This window comes from Drosophila navojoa, chromosome 5 (genome assembly GCF_054131105.1).
Source record: "Drosophila navojoa isolate 15081-1374.11 chromosome 5, UAZ_NAV_1.0, whole genome shotgun sequence".
NCBI classification, from domain to species: domain Eukaryota; kingdom Metazoa; phylum Arthropoda; class Insecta; order Diptera; family Drosophilidae; genus Drosophila; species Drosophila navojoa.
Genome location: NC_142893.1, coordinates 13,801,202 through 13,820,524, shown reverse-complemented (window position 1 = coordinate 13,820,524; position 19,323 = coordinate 13,801,202). Strand labels below are relative to the sequence as shown.

At 39.9% G+C, this 19,323-nt stretch overlaps 3 protein-coding genes across 6 annotated transcripts in view; 2 read left to right on the top strand and 1 right to left on the bottom strand.

The window, feature by feature from the left end:
- The first annotated feature begins 239 nt into the window (after nt 1-239).
- Nucleotides 240-5,320, top strand: gcl (germ cell-less). Of its 2 annotated transcripts, none has more exons than XM_018105678.3 (4): nt 240-502; nt 2,762-2,937; nt 3,003-3,950; nt 4,015-5,320. In XM_018105678.3, the coding sequence occupies exons 2-4, from the start codon at nt 2,798-2,800 to the stop codon at nt 4,667-4,669; spliced, it is 1,743 nt and encodes a 580-aa protein (XP_017961167.1). In that variant the 5' UTR covers nt 240-502; nt 2,762-2,797; the 3' UTR covers nt 4,670-5,320. The 2 variants fall into 2 exon arrangements, with proteins under 2 accessions (XP_017961167.1, XP_089116916.1); XM_089260790.1 differs by lacking the exon at nt 240-502 and adding an exon at nt 1,831-1,853.
- Nucleotides 5,321-5,451: 131 nt separating this feature from the next.
- stmA (Protein EFR3 homolog stmA) lies at nt 5,452-10,378 on the bottom strand. 3 transcript variants are annotated; one of them, XM_018105673.3, is made up of 9 exons: nt 9,786-10,378; nt 8,785-8,989; nt 8,576-8,729; nt 8,262-8,507; nt 8,019-8,060; nt 7,579-7,709; nt 6,648-7,511; nt 5,947-6,571; nt 5,452-5,885 (listed from the first exon to the last, which is right to left on the bottom strand). In XM_018105673.3, exons 1-9 carry the CDS (start codon nt 9,868-9,870, stop codon nt 5,733-5,735), a joined length of 2,505 nt encoding a protein of 834 aa, XP_017961162.1. In that variant the 5' UTR covers nt 9,871-10,378; the 3' UTR covers nt 5,452-5,732. The 3 variants fall into 3 exon arrangements, with proteins under 3 accessions (XP_017961162.1, XP_017961164.1, XP_017961163.1); XM_018105675.3 differs by lacking the exon at nt 9,786-10,378 and adding an exon at nt 9,465-9,676; XM_018105674.3 differs by lacking the exon at nt 8,019-8,060 and having other exon boundaries at nt 9,786-10,377.
- Nucleotides 10,379-12,217: 1,839 nt separating this feature from the next.
- The window catches only part of blo (bloated), a 38,870-nt gene continuing 31,764 nt past the window's right edge, over nt 12,218-19,323 (top strand). Inside the window, exon 1 of the mRNA XM_089260762.1 lies at nt 12,218-12,974. The gene's annotated coding sequence lies outside the window, so the exon portion shown is untranslated. The remainder of the gene's footprint in view (nt 12,975-19,323) is intronic.

The window sequence follows — 19,323 nt, the reverse complement described above, 5'->3', positions numbered from 1 at the left end:
AAGATAGGCACACTGTTAAAAGGGTTTCGATTTGTTAATGTCGTAGCGGACGGCAATCAATAATAAATAAAGGAACAACTTGTTTGATGAACCTTTTTCTCTGCTGAAAATAATTAAAAAAATTCAAATTGAGCATTTCGAATTGTAAGAAATGCGAGCAGCTGTTTAATGTTGTGCTGTTAACAATAACAGCACTGTAAATAATAACAGCTCGACCACAGTTTTGTTATTGTTGTTTGTTTCTCATCTAGCGAATCGCCAATGATTGAGAGTCGCTTGAGATTCATGAGAGGGAACGGTTGGTGCGCGGAGGAGTGCGCAAAGCTCTTGTGTTAACAAAAGAAAACTGAAAGTTAAATAGAAATAAATATTAAAATATTTATATCATAAACAAATGATTTAAAGACTGTATGAACTATTGTGGTGTTAAATTTGCATAAAGTGAAGTGATAATCTAGTTACATAAATTAAAACAAAGCAAAACTGTAACTCCACATTTACAGTAAGTGCACTATTGCATTCCCTTTTCGCATTTTTATCAGCTCACCAGTTAGTTGTGTATGCATGTGTGGTTGTTTTTGTGTGTGTTTTCAGTTGCATTTTACGTCTTTCGCTGCTGTTTTGTTTGGTGCGCGCGAGAGAGAGAGAGATACCAAACTCGCTCTCACCACCACGCATTCACCAATACAAACAACATATTACTGCGTCGTTGCTTTCGTATTCTGCAATTCTCCCCCACATGTTCCCAAAATTTACTTTTCTTAGCTATTTATAGTGGCGATTTACTGTTACATTGGTAATAACAGCATCGCTATAAAAAACATGTGTGCATGAACGCAGTACGAACAGTGAAAGAGAGAGTGAGTGGGAGAGATCGCATTGATTGACCGCGGCATGAGAACGTTGATAAATTTCCTACTCGCATCTATTTCGAAATGTCTTAAACACTATATATGTACATATGTGTATATAATATATATGTATATTTATAAACACTCATATATATGGCTATATAAACCATCGTGCTATCAGTGCCGCACGACAGTAAATTTTAGGTAGACGACATCACGCCCGCCACAGCCCCAACCGCATCTAAAGTAATCAGGTTCGTCTGGCCGATCCAGAGCCGAACAGCTGGGCATATCGGGCAAGTTCGCTGAACCTCTACACTCTATATATACATAAATATATATTTGTATGTATAGCATAAGAAACCAAACTATTTATCAAACCATATACAGCGTATGTACATAAATAAATATGTGCTCATATTTATTTGTTTACCCAAAATACATACAAATTAGTTTCATAGACAATTTGCTGCTGTCTGTTCATTGTTGAGGATGGCGCAGCCGTCTAAACGTTTTGATTCTGCTTTGAAGAGTGCTGCTAAGCGGCGCGAGTTCGAATCCGGTTCAGGTCCGCCCGATCTTGTTGGCTTCTTTGACGATAACTCACGTTATTTGGCCGTAACTAATCGGGCAACATTAATTTTTATTTTATTTTTTAAGTCTGCGAGTGTATTTATTATTCGTTTTTATTTAGTATATATTTTTCGCTGAGTTGCATATAATCATCCATTCAATGGAACGAATGCAGTAAGCTCTGTCTCTGATATCATCAGTGTTTAAAATAACACCAGCGCTAGCGCTCTCTCTCTCTCTCTTTGCTTGTTTTTTATTCACCTTTGCTCTCGCTTTGCATCGGTAAGTCGCTTCCACGCTGTTGCGCTCTATGTGTTTAGTGACGTAATTTTCAGGCGTTGCAATCGAACATCTTGTTTTGGTCTTATAAGAAAAGTGTGCTCAAACTGGTTTTGAGAGCTTTAACTGCGTCGCACCAAAACAAACGTGGTAGCTAAATGTGTGCAAGTGTGTATGTGTATGTGTGTGTGTATGACAACAAATACTCGCGAGTATTCGACTGGCATATGGACGGATGAGTGCGTAATTTCCGATGTGGAGTATATAAGCCCATAGAAACATGTTGTAAACAAAGCGAAAAAAATCAAAGCTCTTTTTTTTTCTATAAGCATTATTATGGCAACGGCCTTGACACGCTTACAACATCCAGCAACAACAAAGTTAATAGGCTAAGCAGCAGAAGGGAGAATAAAACATAAACAAATGCGTTTGCATGTGAATTTGTGTGTATTTGAAGAGCTCGACTCTATAGAAGATGTTATTCTATTAATAAACGGGCCACCTCTTTGAAGGCTACACATGGGTGACATCATCTGCTGGTCGAGGAGATAGATTAAAAACACGAACTGCACTCGAAAAGTTGAAGAAACTTCATACCTAATCAAAGGGTCGCCCACTATTTTTGACCTCATAAAGGGATCTGAAGTGGGCGGAGCCCAAAACTGGGTCAACTTTGTATACATAAACAATAAAGGTGCACGCAACCTGTTTAAGTAACCCAGCAACATCGATGTTTAAATGTAACTGGAAATAAAGATGGGAGCGTGATTTATACATATATGTCAATACTATCGAAATACTTACGATATTCTAATCAGTATTATTATATTATTATTGTTATATTTTTTACTCTAGGTAGTGGAGTTAGCTTAGACAAGAAAAGACTCTACAGATAGAGCGATAGTATAATTTTGTGGTTCCTTAAGAAATTAAAATTTCAAATTAGTTTAATTAAAAATAATTAAGTTTTAGTTTTTTTTTAATTTCTTTAAATTTAGACTAAGATGTTAATCAAAACTAAACGCTTCACTAATACCTCATCTTTGCCAACATTTTAGGCCTGAGTACTCCAGTTTGGAGCCAGATTCAGAAACATGGGTCAAATCGTCGGGTCCATGCAGAGCAATGTGGTGGATGTGTTGAGTGGACGACGCAAGCGAAGGCGTAGCACAGAATCGACGGCATCGCCGCAGGATCGTGAACGCGCCGAGCAGGAGGCCAAAGCGCCCAAAAAGTGAGTGGGCAAAGGATGAAGGATCTAAACTGTTTACTGAAACACGACATCTTTTTGATTTGCAGAAAAAAACTATTGACAACCACACAGTATATATACAAGGCGCTGTTCAAGGAGCAAAAGAACTCCGATGTGGCCGTAATGGCACTGGACAAAGTCTGGCATCTGCACAAGGTCTACCTCAGCCAGAGCCCGTACTTTTATAGCATGTTCAATGGCTCGTGGAAGGAGGCACAGCAGAATTTTGTGAATATTAAAATACTCGACGATCGGATCAATGTGGATAGTCTGGACGCTGTATTTGGCTCAATGTACTCGGATGAAATTGCGATCGAACCCAAAGATGTGATACCCGTGCTGGCAACAGCCACACTCTTCCACCTGGACGGCATCATTGACAAGTGCGCCGAGGTGATGGTGGATAGCATTGATGCAGAGACTGCGGTGCAATACTACGAGGCTGCCTGCCAGTACGGTGTGCTGAGCGTCAAGAAGTCAACGTTCCAGTGGTTCCAGATCAACTTACTTAGCATTTACAATAAGCATCCCAATCTGTTGCGGCACATCTCCATTGAGTTGATGACTCTGCTCACGGCCAGCCACGATTTGTATGTGATGCAAACGGAATTCTCGCTATATACGCTGCTGCGCACCTGGATGTTCCTGCAGCTGCATCCCAACTACGATCCCGATGATCCGGTGCAACGGGCCGAGGCACTGCGTACCCAGGAGAGGCTGGTGAATGCGGGCGTTGAGACGCATACGCCCAGCGTGGATGTGGTGCAGTGGGCGTACTTTGCCAGCCGCATGGAGGAGCGTTCGTTTCTGGCCACGCCCGAGGGCCAGCCATATGTGCCCGTCTTCCAGAAGCTGCGCACCCAGTACCTGACCAATCACTACATGGACTTGAAGATCATATTCAACGACAATATCATTCCCAAGGAATGGCTCTACAAGCACATACACAGCCACTGGGATGCGCTGCTGCGCATCGATCACGGCCAAGACGATGCGTAAGTGTTTAACTGGATATTCAATTAATAATATTGATTAATATATTGATTCCCATTTATACAGGAGTCCACAGCAGCTGGACAATGAGGAGTTCTTTGAGAATTGCATGCGCTGCGGCCGTTTGCTAATGGAGCCCGGCTATCAAAAGTGGCGCTGGACGGGCTTTAACTATGGAATGGATCTCATACTCATCATGGACTCGCGTAGCCTCATCATCCGGCGCCACCATCGGCACGAGCACGAGCGCGTGCTCAGCCTGCAGACGATACGAAAGTTTATGATCCGCACTGTGGTCACATCCATCAATGCAAAGCGCCAGGCGGTGTTCACCCAATCGTCGGAGATCACCACGCTGAGCCTGGAGAAGAACGAGGAGGTGTCGCTGATGGTGCTCGACCCCAAGCTGGTCCATCCGCTGCTTATCTCCATCAACATGCTGGTCGTGATGCCGCCCAATCAGAGCTTCAAGGAGGTTGTGCCACACAGCGAGGAGACGACGCTCTCGACCACAACGATACCCATTTCGGAAATTGGCGCCAGCTCTGAGCGCCCTCTGACTCCAGCCAGTGCTGATGATTCGGCTGTTTGTGTGAGCGGCGACTCGACGCCGTCGTCGCCGTCGCTCGGACTGCGCCCAGCTGGACGCTTTAGCTGGCCCCGAAGCAGTGCCGCCCTGACGAGCGACGGCGAGGCGCTCTGTCGCGACGTGGCGTGCTGAGCGCGTTGCACTAGCCACACCCCCTCTCCATAAAACCACCTATGTATGCATCATATTACGTCCCCGACTAAGCACATACCACCTCGTTCTGTTCAAGGACTCGCCACTCGAGTCTCGTTTAATCTACATACACACACACATATATATATATATAGTTGTACATTCGTTCTCCGCTGGCTACAACTAGCGTCCGCTGTATATATACTTAGGGCTATATATAGTTCAACCTTCTACTAACTGTACGCCATATAATTGTACATTATCATCCTCTAGAGCGCGTCGTGCCCCAATGCATCCGTCTCTACAATATATATATATATTTAAATATTTTTGTAAAATCGTTTACATATTACATCCTAGCAATTAATGCATTATTATTTTGAAACAGTTAAGTTTATATCGGCACAACTTTTTGTGCGCTCGGCACAAAGGTGTTTCGAAACCAATATATATATTATGATATATATACATATATATAGTATTTACGATTGTAAAAGTTAGGCTAACAAAATGCGGCAATCGAACTCAATGCGCATTCGATTCACAATTGCTAAAGTCATTTCAACTAATTAACGTCTTACTTAAGTCCAATGCATTTTAATTAACCCCCACTAAATTATTATTAAATATGTGAACTTTTCAGAGCAACAATCGGGTTTTTTCTATGATTATCAAACATCGCCTGGCGATATGCAAAGCAAGGGAATTACAGCGATCTGATTGATCGATCGATCAATCTATTTTTTTTTTTGGGGGGAATTTAAATTTCGATTTACATTTCGTTTTGTGTTATATATATTATATATTTATTTGTAACAAATACTATTAGCGTATTGTAATAACAGAACTTTAATTTAAAATTGACCCGGTCAAACAAAAACTATCTAGATCCCTGCCCGTGTAATATACATACAAACAAACAATTTCGCTATTATGTGCTATAAATACCATACCATACTCCGTATCCATGTTCCATGCTCCATGACCAGGCTACAGCAAATATTCTCTATACATATACATATACATATCAATGTAGATATATAGATTTTATATAATTTTCGTCTTAGTAGTAGAAGAGCTCTGGGAATTTCGTCTCATAGACGGGCTTCTCATTGGTTGTCTGCATTTGAGCTGTTTTGCTATCGCTTTGCGTTATCTGGCGCTCCACGGCCAGCGAGTTGAAGAGCTCGTTTAGGCGATTTTGAATCAGATCGTGCTGGAATTGTAAGGAGCACAACATTAGAGAAAGTCTTTGGTGGGAGAGCTGGAGAATTTACCTTCGGTTCGGTGCGTCGTATCAATTCGTCGAATTCGCCCTCACGGAAGGTGCGCACAATCTGCATTTGTCGCTCGCGTTGCTCTCGCTTCGCCGACTCCGTGGGCTCGGCTAAGGTTCGCTTCATCGCATCGAAGTTGTATTCGGGCGATAGGGCTTTCTTGCAGACTCCCGGCGAGCTATTGACGCTATCCACATCGCCGTTGTAGAGTGTTAAGTCGGCGGAGCTGTTCCGCTGCGTCATGTGGTTGCTAACCGATTCGACCCAGGAGTGACGATGTCCCGGATTATCCGTCTGGTTGAGTGTATACGGCGCACCAGTATTGAGACGCTGTGCATCCATGCCAGCATTCTGCAAGCACTCGCCCAGGGCTAATTTATCAATGGCTAGATGAGGTAGCGCCAAGTTCAGGTTCTTGGTGACCACCTTCTTGGGCTCCAGCAGCGGCGGCAGATAGTAGATGGCCTCCTCGCGTCGCGCCTCTATGATCTTTTGTGCATACTCCAGCAGATTGTTGATGCCGCTGACGCGCGAGATGAGCACCAGCAGCGCAATGGCAATCGAGTGCAAATTGCAACGATGCACTGCGCCCAAAGTCTCCACAGTGGAAGCCACTTGTTGAATTCTAAATGAGAGAGAGAGAGAGAGAGAAAGAGATTTATTAAATTTCCAATCGAAATTGCAAGCGGATTCGCTTTTACCCCAATATGAATAGCAGGAACTCCTGCACTGTTTCGCTGCACGACATTTCCACAATGAGCAGCGCAGCTGTATTATAGCTGGAGGTCAGGGCATCCACGCGATCCGACAGTGCCATGCTGTCGATCAGCGCCTGCATAATATTCGCGCCGTATTTGTGCGTGAATATGATGTCGGAGCGTGAGGGCGGCTCCTGGGACAGGGCAGGATACGGCTTAACGCTGACAGTGCTGAGCACCTTCTCGTTTTGATGGCGATCGAGCAGCGCCTGGAAGATCTGCATCACAATGATGCGCGTTGGATCATGTGGAGCGCGCGCCATTCGCAGCAGCGGCTGCAGGAACGAGGCGGGAAAGGCCTTCTCGAAGGATACTGTGCTATACTGGTTGCCCACCTTCAGCAGGGACTTGAGCAATATATTCTGCAGCATTTGATCGCTTTTGCTCTTCTTGGACAGATCCGGCACCGTGTTCATGATGAACAGCATGATCTCAATCTTCTGGTAGTCCGGATGATGATTGGCAAACTCGCCCAACGCATTGATCAGCGCCTCCTGGTACTGCGATTCCTCCGGTGTTATTTCGGTGGTTGTGCTGACGCTCGTACGCAAGTGGGTCAACAGATTATTAATTATATCGAGGGCAGAGGGTCCCACGCTCTCGCCTGCCGCAATGGCAATGATCTTCGACAGCACCACCGCCAGGGAGGTGCGTGTCTTGGGCGATGACTTGAAATTGCTATCCAAGTGCTGCATCAAGGTCTCCACCACGGTGTAGGAATATTGTGGTTGTATAGAAATCATAACAATGCGGAATGTGTGTATGGCAAAGGTGTTGGGCACCCACAGTTCATGCCGATCCAAGTGTCTGTAACGTAATGACGTAATGAACAAGGATTAATAATTGATACGGCTGGATATGTTTGTTTACTTACGTCAACAGCGGCTTTAGCACGCTACGTATGTGTCCAAAGGAGGCGCGTCCGACCAGCTCGCGCAGCACTTCCTCGGCCAGCACAGGAGGCGTCACATTGGTGGCATCCTCAACAGGTGTCAGGTCGCCCGACTAGACGAATAAGAGAAGAAATTGGTAAGCAGATCTTGGATCACGATGAAGCGGTGGGTAAGGTAAGTGCGCACACTGGGATTTATGCTAAACACATATAGTATATATATATCATATACAGTGAAAACTCTACGAACTAAACGTTGCCTTGTCTGAGCTGTAGAGACTGTTCGTCTGTCTCTTAGCAGACGAAGTTTTCGTACTTTAGTTGAGGCAACTTTCGTTAGATATATTTACAGGGTTTGTAGGGATGGAGACATATACTTATGGAGAGTTTGATTAATTCTACTTGAAATCAATTCAAATTACCGCCAGTAAATTTTTCTTCACAAACATAACGTTCACACAGAACTTTTGTTGTGTGTTCAGTTACGTGTGATTGTTGTGTGTTTAGTGTTGGATTAGTTTCGTTGGCATAATGACAGAATATATACGAAAACAACGAAAAACAACAGAAATTAGTCGTGAGGCTCGATATTTGCCAATTTCATAAATATGTACGTATGCATAAAATAATATGGATTGAACTCCGTTTGGGCTAAGTGAACACACCTGCATATTGAACAGCAGCGAGGGCACAATCTTCTCCATGTGCTGGGCCTCCCAGATATTCTCGACCAGATCGTCCGATACGGTTTTGCGTATAACACCCTGTAATCCCTTGATGCCAGCCAGACGGAGGCTGTCACGTAAATCGTGGCTGTCGCTGTGACACATGGACGAAAACTTTGAGATAAAGAAGTCGTAGCGTCGATGATACGAGGGCGTGTCCTCGTTTATATTAGCAAACTTAACAAACTGAAAGGGAGGGAGAGGGAAAGCTTCAGTATTGGTATATAACAATCAATAATTAATGCTTTTCTTACCGAATTAGTTGCCATTATTTTTAAATTCGGATTCGAATCCTCGAGCAGCTTTTGCACCATGCGCAAAAACGATTCCACAAACAAATTGAGCGTGGTTTGAGCATGACAGGCCTGCAGCAGCAGATCCATGGCCTCCATGGCGATCTCCGCTAGTCTAGGAGAAAATAGATCATATAATTTTATCTTACTTATATTATATATTAGCTTACTTGTAGCGCTTGCGATTGATGTCCTTGGTGGCCTTCTGGTACAAATACTCGCCGATGCGATCCAGTTTGTCCGGCGAGCTGAGCGAGTAGAAGGTCAGCTTTTCCATATTGGACTTGACGAGGCCATCCTCTGGATTTACTGGGAAGATGTTGTCAACCAGGCGCTTGTAGCGCGGCCGCAGCGCCGAGCAGCAGCCGCAACAACCTAGAAGAGCGCAAGGAAAGGCGCATTGCTTAGATGGATTGGGCAGGCAGACGTGTATGCAGCGATAGGTAAACATGCGATGCTGGCGACGCAGTGTCTCTGTTGTGCCTTCGGCAATGGACGAATGGTGACTAATAGACAATCAACCCCGAAAAGCGAACCTTGCTGCTGTTCGCTACCAGGTGGACTGGGTGCGGTGGCCATTTAGACCAAGTCGTTTATCTTATCACCCATAATCGTTGCCATTTTTACTAAGAGAATCGACCCGAGTCGCGTGCTAAGAGCGAATGTTGTTGTTGTTGTTATTATTGTTCTGCGTGTGTGTGTATATTTTTATGTTGTGTTCTCTTTTCCTGCACATCTTCGGCACAGTCCTTGGAATTCGTCATCGATCGCTGGCGTCATTCAATCATTCATTTGTTTGTCTCGAGGTCAAATACCGCTACTGCTATTTCTATTCTGACCAATCACTCACCAGGCATGTTCGCTCAACAGTCGTTTATTTTATGTTTTTATCGCGGCGTTAGATAATAAACGCTGCGATAAAAGTATTTCGCTGTTGTAAATTCGTGTGCTCGAATATTTGTTTTTCTCTTTGACTACTTTTACGAGGAGTTGCCACAGTATTTCACATCCAGCGATCTGGCAGCACACTGCTATACTTGAAGTTGTCTGCGCTGTTAACATCACTGCTCCTCAGCGTAACAATATTTAATTGTAGTTTGGCGCGAGAGTTATGTTTTTGTTTAGTGTGGATAATGTGCGTTATGAGATATAAATATAATATTATACTTACAGCTCGGATCGGTGCATTTCTGTACAAAGCTATCGAAAAACTCCGGTAGTTCTGGTGGTTCAAAGCAGCAGCGTATTAATGCCATGATTAGCTTCTATTTTTTCTCAATGACGAAAAGAGTGCGTGTGTGTGTTAATACATGAGTATGTGTTGGTGTGTTCCTTAGTTAAAATCAGCTGTTGACATGTAACGGGAAGAAAGCTTTCGTTTTCACTCTCCTTTAAGCTTTTCTTGCTATTTAAGGTACGTATGTATGTTTGTATATTTAGTATGTATGTATATAGATATATGTATTTTATGCACGTGGGCTATTATTAAATGCTTAGCTTTGTAAGAAGATGACCCTCTGGCATTTACATAAGGCAGCAAGTGGGAGCACAACACTTAACACTAACATTAATCAAATAAACAGAAAGAACAATCTAATGTCATTAATCAATTTACATTTCAATCATTGTTGCTTTTCGCGTAACACGCATCACAATTTTATTATATTTAGAATATCTTGTAATTAATTGCTTTTTATTTTATCGCGAACTAGATGCATAACGCGCTTTGTACTTTACAGTTGAGAACAAAAATAGGTACTGAATGTGAAAAGTTTTGTACTGAACATAATTTGTGCAAAAAAAGCTGCGCTTTGGCATTTGTCAGGCTTCCCCCAACGAAAGCTTTCCTAACGCTGCAATTAACGTGTGGCAAAAGCTCAAGGGATTTGTTTGAGAAAATAAAATCCCATTCACAACTGTTGCGGAACAGTTGTGGTTAAGCTGTGTGCATGTGTGTGTGGGAAAGAAATTAATCCGTTAGACACTCGACCAGGAATGCTGAGAATGCCTGAGTGAGTGCGAGGGAGAGAGTCCACTTGGCACTGTCAGCCTGGCCGTTGTTGAAGTGTAAGAGATATGGCGAATGCTTCACACGACACATTCGTGCGTTGACAACTTTATTAAAGTTAAATGGGCTCCTTGCAAAGAGTGTGTGTGTGTGTGTGTGAGAGACAGAGAGTGAAGAAGAGAAGGCAGAGGCCGTGAAGGAGGGGATTTCGTATGGAGTGGACGTGGGACGACAACCGATTGGTGCTTTATAGTTTCTTGACCGGCTGACGACGATGACAATCGATGATTTATTTGTATATTTTGCGTATTTCTTCATATTTTTGATTAATTACTGAGTTATTCAAATATTCAAGAGTGTGTGGAAATATTTGCGTGAATTATTTTATTCCGACTGTTGTTGTTGTTGTACTTGTTGTGCGCTCAGCTACCTGCTCAACTGGCTGCCTACATGATTTGCTTTGTTTATGACACTTGCCTGAATAGTTTCAGTTGCCCCGGGGATTAGCGCTCTTTCATAACTAACTTATCTACAAGACGAATTAATTAGTAAAGCGATCAGCGATGAGTTCTGATGCTACGCAAATACACTCAAAGAAATTAATTAGATTAAGTATATAAAGAAGATAAACCCTTTAGAATTTATATATAAAAATCTTTCTCGTGTTATTATTAGTTTATAGGTTTTCAAATTAATTATATTTATTATTTATTTATTTATTTTTTTTATCGTTTTGTGAGTGTAGCTACATATTTTAATAATCATAATCTCAATTTAAATATGTAAATGGTTATTAATTTGTTTAACGAAATTCAGCCGAGCGCTTAATTTAATACTTTAACTTAAAGTTATTTTGGGAATTATTAATAGATTTTTATTTCATTTTAAAATTAAAGAATGAAGTTATAAGCATTATAATAAAATAGATTTAGTAAAACTAGTTTGCGTTAAATAGAATTTAATTGTAGTTGATATTAGGTTTTTCGAAAGGGCCATTTCGCTAAGTGCAGCGATTATAACTAGTCAATATCGTGATTGATGAGCTGGGGTGTGGTGCTGGTCGATGCCGTCTGTCCGGTAGAGGTTACTGTTTGTTTGTCGTACGCAGCATCCGCAGCAGCAGAAACGGCAGCAGCAGTAGCAGCAGCAGCTGTTGGTGTTGATCGTGTCCGGCAGGTCTTGCTGCACAAAATTTCCATATTATTTCTAAGATGCAAACCTAACGAAGATACTAAGGCTGAAGCTGGAACTACATACATAAGTGAAGAATGTTTTTGGGCGAGCTGGTTTCACTTGTTTACATCGCCAACATCAACAGCCCAACAACAGCCCGGCCAGTCAGCCAGCCACAAGTTGCCTTCATTTAAATCAAGCCAAAGAGAGCAAGAGAAACTGAGAGCCAGATCAAGTAATGCAGAGAGAGAGGGAGAGTGAGAGAGCGTAAAAGAAATGCCGGCTACCTGTTGCTCTGTGCTGCTTACCCCAGCTCGGCTCATTAAGCTCCAAGACGCTGAGCTTTGACGCTCACGACGCAAAGTTTTGAGCTTGTAATGCGGATCGTGCGAGTTTGTAGCTTTAGTCGACTTTCAGACGTGACGGCGTTCGCACTCTCTCGTTCGCTCTCTTTCGCTTTAACGTGTGTGTGCGTGTGTGTGTGTGTGCGCGCGCGCGTTTAAGATGCGCGATTTGTTATAGAAAATTGACAACGATTAATATATATATATGCAAATAAATAAATATATATATACATACGAACTGGTCAGCTCAGCTGCTAACCCTAACTCGCTTGCATTTGCATTGCAATTAGGAAATCAATATTGCATCTCTCTCGCACTCTCTCGAATATTTGCGATCAATCGCCAACGACCATCGGCACGTCCACTCAACTGCACTCAACCCACACACATAGAAAAAGAAGAAAAAAAATAAAATAACAAAATTAGAAAAAAATTAGAAAAAAAAAACAAACGACTTTGTGCGCAGTGCAAAAAGCAAAATCGTGATAAATTTTCGCTGAAATTGTGCAAACGATTTTTTGGTAAAGAAAAAAACAAACATTTAACAACGACTGCATCTGTATGAGTGTGTGTGTGTGTGCAGGTGTCTCTCATCTGTGTGTGTGTGTGTGTGACTAATTAAGAATTTGATGTGCATTTGCAAAGCGATTTCAAAAGAAGATCGAACTACACTCGCCTCAACAAGTGTAACAATTTGTTTATTCATCATCAGCAACAACAAACAACAGCAACTCAAATAACAACACCAAACGAGAACAACAATAACACCAACAACAACAACAACAACTAGTGTAATTAGAACTGCGCAAAACGCTTTGAGCCGCAATTTGATGAGGTGAGTCGCTTCGCTGCAATGGAATTGTAAATACAATTGTCACAAATACTATTTAACGTGGGCTTTCCAAGGCATCCAAATGAACTATAGTAGAGCTACGCTAAACACGACTTGCCAACAATAAATTTTCTGACTCTGTAACGCTTGTAACCAATTGAAACTATTAAAACAAAATCTAATCGTAGCTATACTAAATATTTAAAAATATAAAACAAAAACCAAATAACTTTATAAAAAACCCAGAGATTATTTTTTCCTCTTCTGAATAATTCTGATCGCTTTTTCGCCCAAAAACTTATCTAAAATCTTGATTTTTTATGACACTAGAATATTCTTAAAGTTTGTTCCAATTACACAGATACGAGCTCTGGATGTGTGTGTGTGTGTTAGAGTGAGTGTGCGTGTGTGGGTGGCTGGATGTACATAGCTACACTTGTCGAAAAGGCCAAGCAAACTCTGCAATTGGAAACATTTCTGCTCTGCGCCTGACTGGAATTCCAATAAGCATTCCAATAAGAACGAGTGCTGCTTATTGCAGGAGTTTAAATTCTTGATATGTATTTTAAGATATGCAGGAAATTTGATTAGCATACAGTTTCTTCGAGGAGGCATTCCATTATGACAGCTCTTATATGTTTAAATTAAAAATGCAAACAAAAGAGTTATACATAAATAAAAATAAAAAAGGAACGTATTAAGTTTGCGAAAATTTGATTGATTGTCGATTTTTATCAGCTGGCCCCTTACAAAAAAATGTTATTTCAATTTGAAAAAGACATAATTTTAGCTCGTATAAATTAAAATTATTTTAAAATCCTTACATTATAAAAATAAATAAAAATTATTTAAAAATGCTTTCATTATACAAAAAAAAATAGTTTTAATAATTTTTAAACTTATTTAAATTTGTTAATTAAATAATATTTTTATTATTTTTTATTTGCATTATATACATACATATATATGTATATATATTATTTTTTTTTTTTAATTTCTTTTTATTTTGGTAACAAGAAAAATAATAAATATAACCATTTTGTAAGTATAATTATAAAAATTTTTTTACTTTTATCAAAAGTGTAGACAAAATTAAATTCCCATAAAAATGTCTAAAATCTATTGGGAATTTTGTTTTTTTATAAATTTCTATGATTGCTGATATCAGTTAAAGTTTGCTTTTAAATCTAACCTTAAGCAAATTAGAATTTTCAAATATATGCTGCTTTCGCTTAGTGTATTCGCAGCCAACGCATTGTTATGAGTAGTAGACACACGTTTCTGACTCATTTGGCAATTGTTGAAATAAAAACAGCCAGCTGATTAATAGTTCTAAACACATTTGCCCTAAATGGAGCACAAATAAATTGAACTGTTATTCCTTTGGCCTAGCACTCTTTGCTCTTGGCTTAAAGTAATTCATAGCTCAAAGAGCCAAGACTTTCTTTCGATTTCAACACAAAATCTATTGGCAATTTATTTTAGGTAAGTTCATAAATATGCGACCTCTCTAAGCTGTCGACTTGGAGCTATTTGTTGGGTGTGTGTGTGTATGTGTGTGTGTGTGGTGCGGCGATCGCTTTGAATTTCGGATGCAAATTAATAACCAATTATAATGTGAATAAAAAATCTTTGTTATCATTATGATGTTTCTCGTGCTTGGCCGAATGATCATTCCGATGATAATTCCAGAGAGAGAGAGAGGAAACTCTCGTCTCACGTCGCACACGAAACGGAAATAGAATTCTGAAGGTCTTACAATGCAATCTATAAATTTTTAATGTGAGTTTCGATATTTCTTTACAGCTGTAAACTTTTTTGAAGTGAAAGTTGCAAAGACTAAGTCTTTCTAAGGGCATGGGCGTGTTTTGATGCTCGCTCAACGAGTGAAAAGAGTTGATGAGTCCATTAGATCGTGTTGTATGCTCTTTTATAGAAGTCCTAACAGAATTTGAAGCTTAATGGAGGTAGTCGAAACAGGAAATAGATGATATGCCCTTTTAAAGAGCATTGTCGTGCTTTGATGCTCGTTCATTGAGTGAAAAGAGTTGCTTGGGTTTGGATTGAGTTAATTCTTTTAGATCTCCGCGGTTCTTTAATAAAACTTCAGGAAACATGATATAAATATTAAATATTTAACTTAGCAACGCATGGCACATTTAAAAGCCAGTTCTACAGCTTAACAAAATATTCAATTATTGACTTTTCGTCTAAGTTGATCAAGAATTATGCAGTCAGATCCGCCCAACCTCAAAGTTCTTAAATGTTTCTTTTATTCATATTCATTTCCACCATAAAAAATTAGTCTATGCTGCCATTATCGGCTCGCATTTCTGAGAGTTCTAAGAGCATCACATCAAATTAGCATTGCAAATGTGATTAAAAATCAGAATTAAAAAAAAAAAGATCTCACTTTAAATATCACATAAATTTGCGACTTTAAATTCGATTAGGAATATTTTATTTATTTATGTATTTTAGCCAAAAGCGCAAATATTTTGTGAAAAAAAAGGGGAATATACAAATGTAATTATAGAAAACTTTATCTAAACGATCTAGAACTCTTTGGGAGATTTCTCCATTTTTGATTTACAGCCTCAACGATTTATATTTATTAGCTCTACGAGAAAGTTGACGTAAACGATAAATTGTAAATTTGTGCAAGGAAAATTATTATATTTCTCATGATGGAAATTGATAGAAAACAGAAGCCAACGAAATTCCAAATGTTGTGCAATAACGTGAACTGGTTCCTCGATCTGCCAGCTGTGCAGAATACCAAAGTCGTAATTGTTGTGCTCTTGGATTTGTTGACCCTATCGAGCCTATGTCCAGCTTACTCCAATTATATAGCTCGCCCGTTTATACTATGGAAATATTAAGCAAGGATAAAGCGTATATATAGGTGTATATATATACATACTTACATATACATATGTACATAAACATTTTATCGCTGCGTTCTGTATGTGGGCGCATTTTGAACTTGTTTCCAAACGATCTTCACCTTCAGTTCAATGCCAATGCCAATGACGTCATGCTGCGGACTGCATGTAAGTAGCGCATGTGTGTGTGTGTGTGTGTAGGTGTCTTCGAACTGGCTAAAATCCTCTTCTCTTTTAACTCCGCAGCTCCGTTCGTTTCTTTTGGCCTGTTTGCTTCAAATGCTTTGCCAAAAAAAAAAAAATTAAATCGACGCACAAAATTTTGTATATTTTTTTTTTCGTTTTTTCTTCGTGCTCATTAAAACTTTCGAAAGTTGCGCCGTCTTTTGTGTCTGGAAATAAACGTCAATTTAAAAAGGAACCTGTGCAACAGCGAAACACACACACACACACGCACAACAAATTGAAAATTCTCGAATAAACAGCTTTGTGTTGATGTTGCCAAAAATGGTGTAGAGCCTTGCCTTGTACGCAGTCCTACGGCTGGTTTCGTTTTTTCTCTCTGTTTTGGAAGCTGTGTTGCATGATTTTGTTTTTTTTTTTTTTTATCTGGCTGCCGTTTTTGGTGTGCATGCGTCAAGGATGATTTGTTTTAATGCAAAAGGCAGCAGCAGCGACTTTAAAATTTCATTTGTGATTTTTTCTCTGATATTTTATTATTTTTATTACTTTTATTTTGTTTGCTTCCTGCCCCGTGCCTTTTTGACTCACTGTACGTGAATTGACTGTCGGCCATTTAGCACCTACGAAATATATATATTTATGTGTGTGTGTGTGTGTTGTTTATCGTCTTCAACAAATGTGCCGCAGGGTGATTAACACTGTTCGAACTAAATACACTTGAAAAGTCTTAGCCATGCAATTGTATAGCTCTTTGAGAGTTGCGACTGCAAAGCAGAAACAAATATAAACAAATTGGCAATGCTGACTGGCTTTTAGAGTCTTGTAAATACACATGTGTGTATAGGCTGCTAATGAATGCGCCTTCCCCACTGACTGACTGACTGAGCGAGTGAGTGACCTTACCTAATACCAGTCGAACGCCACCCGGCGCATCGGGTCAACAAAAGCGGGCAACATTCACTTTCGCATGGTGCACCTTTAATTGCCCACGGGGCACAAAACATCAAACACAAGACCAAAATCGAAATCAAAGAGGGGGAATGAATGGAAGGAGTGTGAACGAGGGGATACCCTGGAATAATATGATGGCTTGAAATTTAGAATGATTTCATAGACTAGACTGAATATAGACCTATTTTATAGGTAGTACCATAGTTAGACGCGTATTTATGCGTACTATCGATTTGCATTCAAAAATAGTCATGGAGTTATAAGGTTTTGGAGGAATGCACAAGACACCGAAATATACCCGAAAATACCAAAAAAATACCGAAAAAATACTAAAACTCAAGCCTCTGACTTTGGTAGTTCATATCTTGTGGACTTTTCATCCGATTTTCAAGTGGAACGCCTTGTTAGACGCGTATTTATGCGTAGTATCAGTTTGCATTCAAAAATAGTCATGGAGTTATAAGGTTTTGGAGGAATGCACAAGACACCGAAATATACCCGAAAATACCAAAAAAATACCGAAAAAATACTAAAACTCAAGCCTCTGACTTTGGTAGTTCATATCTTGTGGACTTTTCATCCGATTTTCGAGTGGAACGCCTTGTTAGATGCGTATTTATGCGTAGTATCAGTTTGCATTCAAAAATAGTCATGGAGTTATAAGGTTTCAGACGAATGCACAAGACACCGAAATATACCCAAAAATACCAAAAAATACCGAAAAAATACTAAAAGTCAAGCTTCTGACATTGGTAGTTCATATCTTGTGGACTTTTCATCCGACTTTCAAGTGGAATGCCTTGTTAGACGCGTATTTATGCGTAGTATCAATTTGCATTCAAAAATAGTCATGGAGGTATGCACAAGACACCGAAATATACCCAAAAATACCGCAAAAATACTAAAAGTCAAGCCTCTGACTGTGGTAGTTCATATCTTGTGGACTTTTTATCCGATTTTCGAGAGGAATGCCTTGTTAGACGCGTATTTATGCGTAGTATCAATTTGCATTCAAAAATAGTCATGGAGTTATAAGGTTTAGGAGGTATGCACAAGACACCGAAATATACCCAAAAATACCGAAAAAATACTAAAACTCAAGCCTCTGACTTTGGTAGTTCACATCTTGTGGACTTTTCAACCGATTTTCGAGAGGAATGCCTTGTTAGACGCGTATTTATGCGTAGTATCAGTTTGCATTCAAAAATAGTCATGGAGTTATAAGGTTTCAGACGAATGCAGAAGACACCGAAATATACCCAAATATATCCAAAAATACCGAAAAAATACTAAAAGTCAAGCCTCTGACATTGGTAGTTCATATCTTGTGGACTTTTCATCCGTTTTTCAAGTGGAATGCCTTGTTAGACGCGTATTTATTCGTAGTATCAGTTTGCATTCAATAATAGTCATGGAGTTATAAGGTTTTGGAGGAATGCACAAGACACCGAAATATACCCAAAAATACCGAAAAAATACCGAAAAAATACTAAAAGTCAAGCCTCTGACATTGGTAGTTCATATCTTGTGGACTTTTCATCCGTTTTTCAAGTGGAATGCCTTGTTAGACGCGTATTTATTCGTAGTATCAGTTTGCATTCAATAATAGTCATGGAGTTATAAGGTTTTGGAGGAATGCACAAGACACCGAAATATACCCAAAAATACCGAAAAAATACCGAAAAAATACTAAAAGTCAAGCTTCTGACATTGGTAGTTCATATCTTGTGGACTTTTCATCCGTTTTTCAAGTGGAATGCCTTGTTAGACGCGTATTTATTCGTAGTATCAGTTTGCATTCAAAAATAGTCATGGAGGTATGCACAAGACACCGAAATATACCCAAAAATACCGCAAAAATACTAAAAGTCAAGCCTCTGACTGTGGTAGTTCATATCTTGTGGACTTTTTATCCGATTTTCGAGAGGAATGCCTTGTTAGACGCGTATTTATGCGTAGTATCAATTTGCATTCAAAAATAGTCATCGAGCTATAAGGTTTCGGACGAATGCACAAGACACCGAAATATACCCAAAAATACCGAAAAAATACTAAAAGTCAAGCCTCTAACTTTGGTAGTTCACATCTTGTGGACTTTTCAACCGATTTTCGAGAGGAATGCCTTGTTAGACGCGTATTTATGCGTAGTATCAGTTTGCATTCAAAAATAGTCATGGAGTTATAAGGTTTAGGAGGAATGCACAAGACACCGAAATATACCCAAAAATACCAAAAAAATACCGAAAAAATACTAAAAGTCAAGCTTCTGACATTGGTAGTTCATATCTTGTGGACTTTTCATCCGATTTTCAAGTGGAATGCCTTGTTAGACG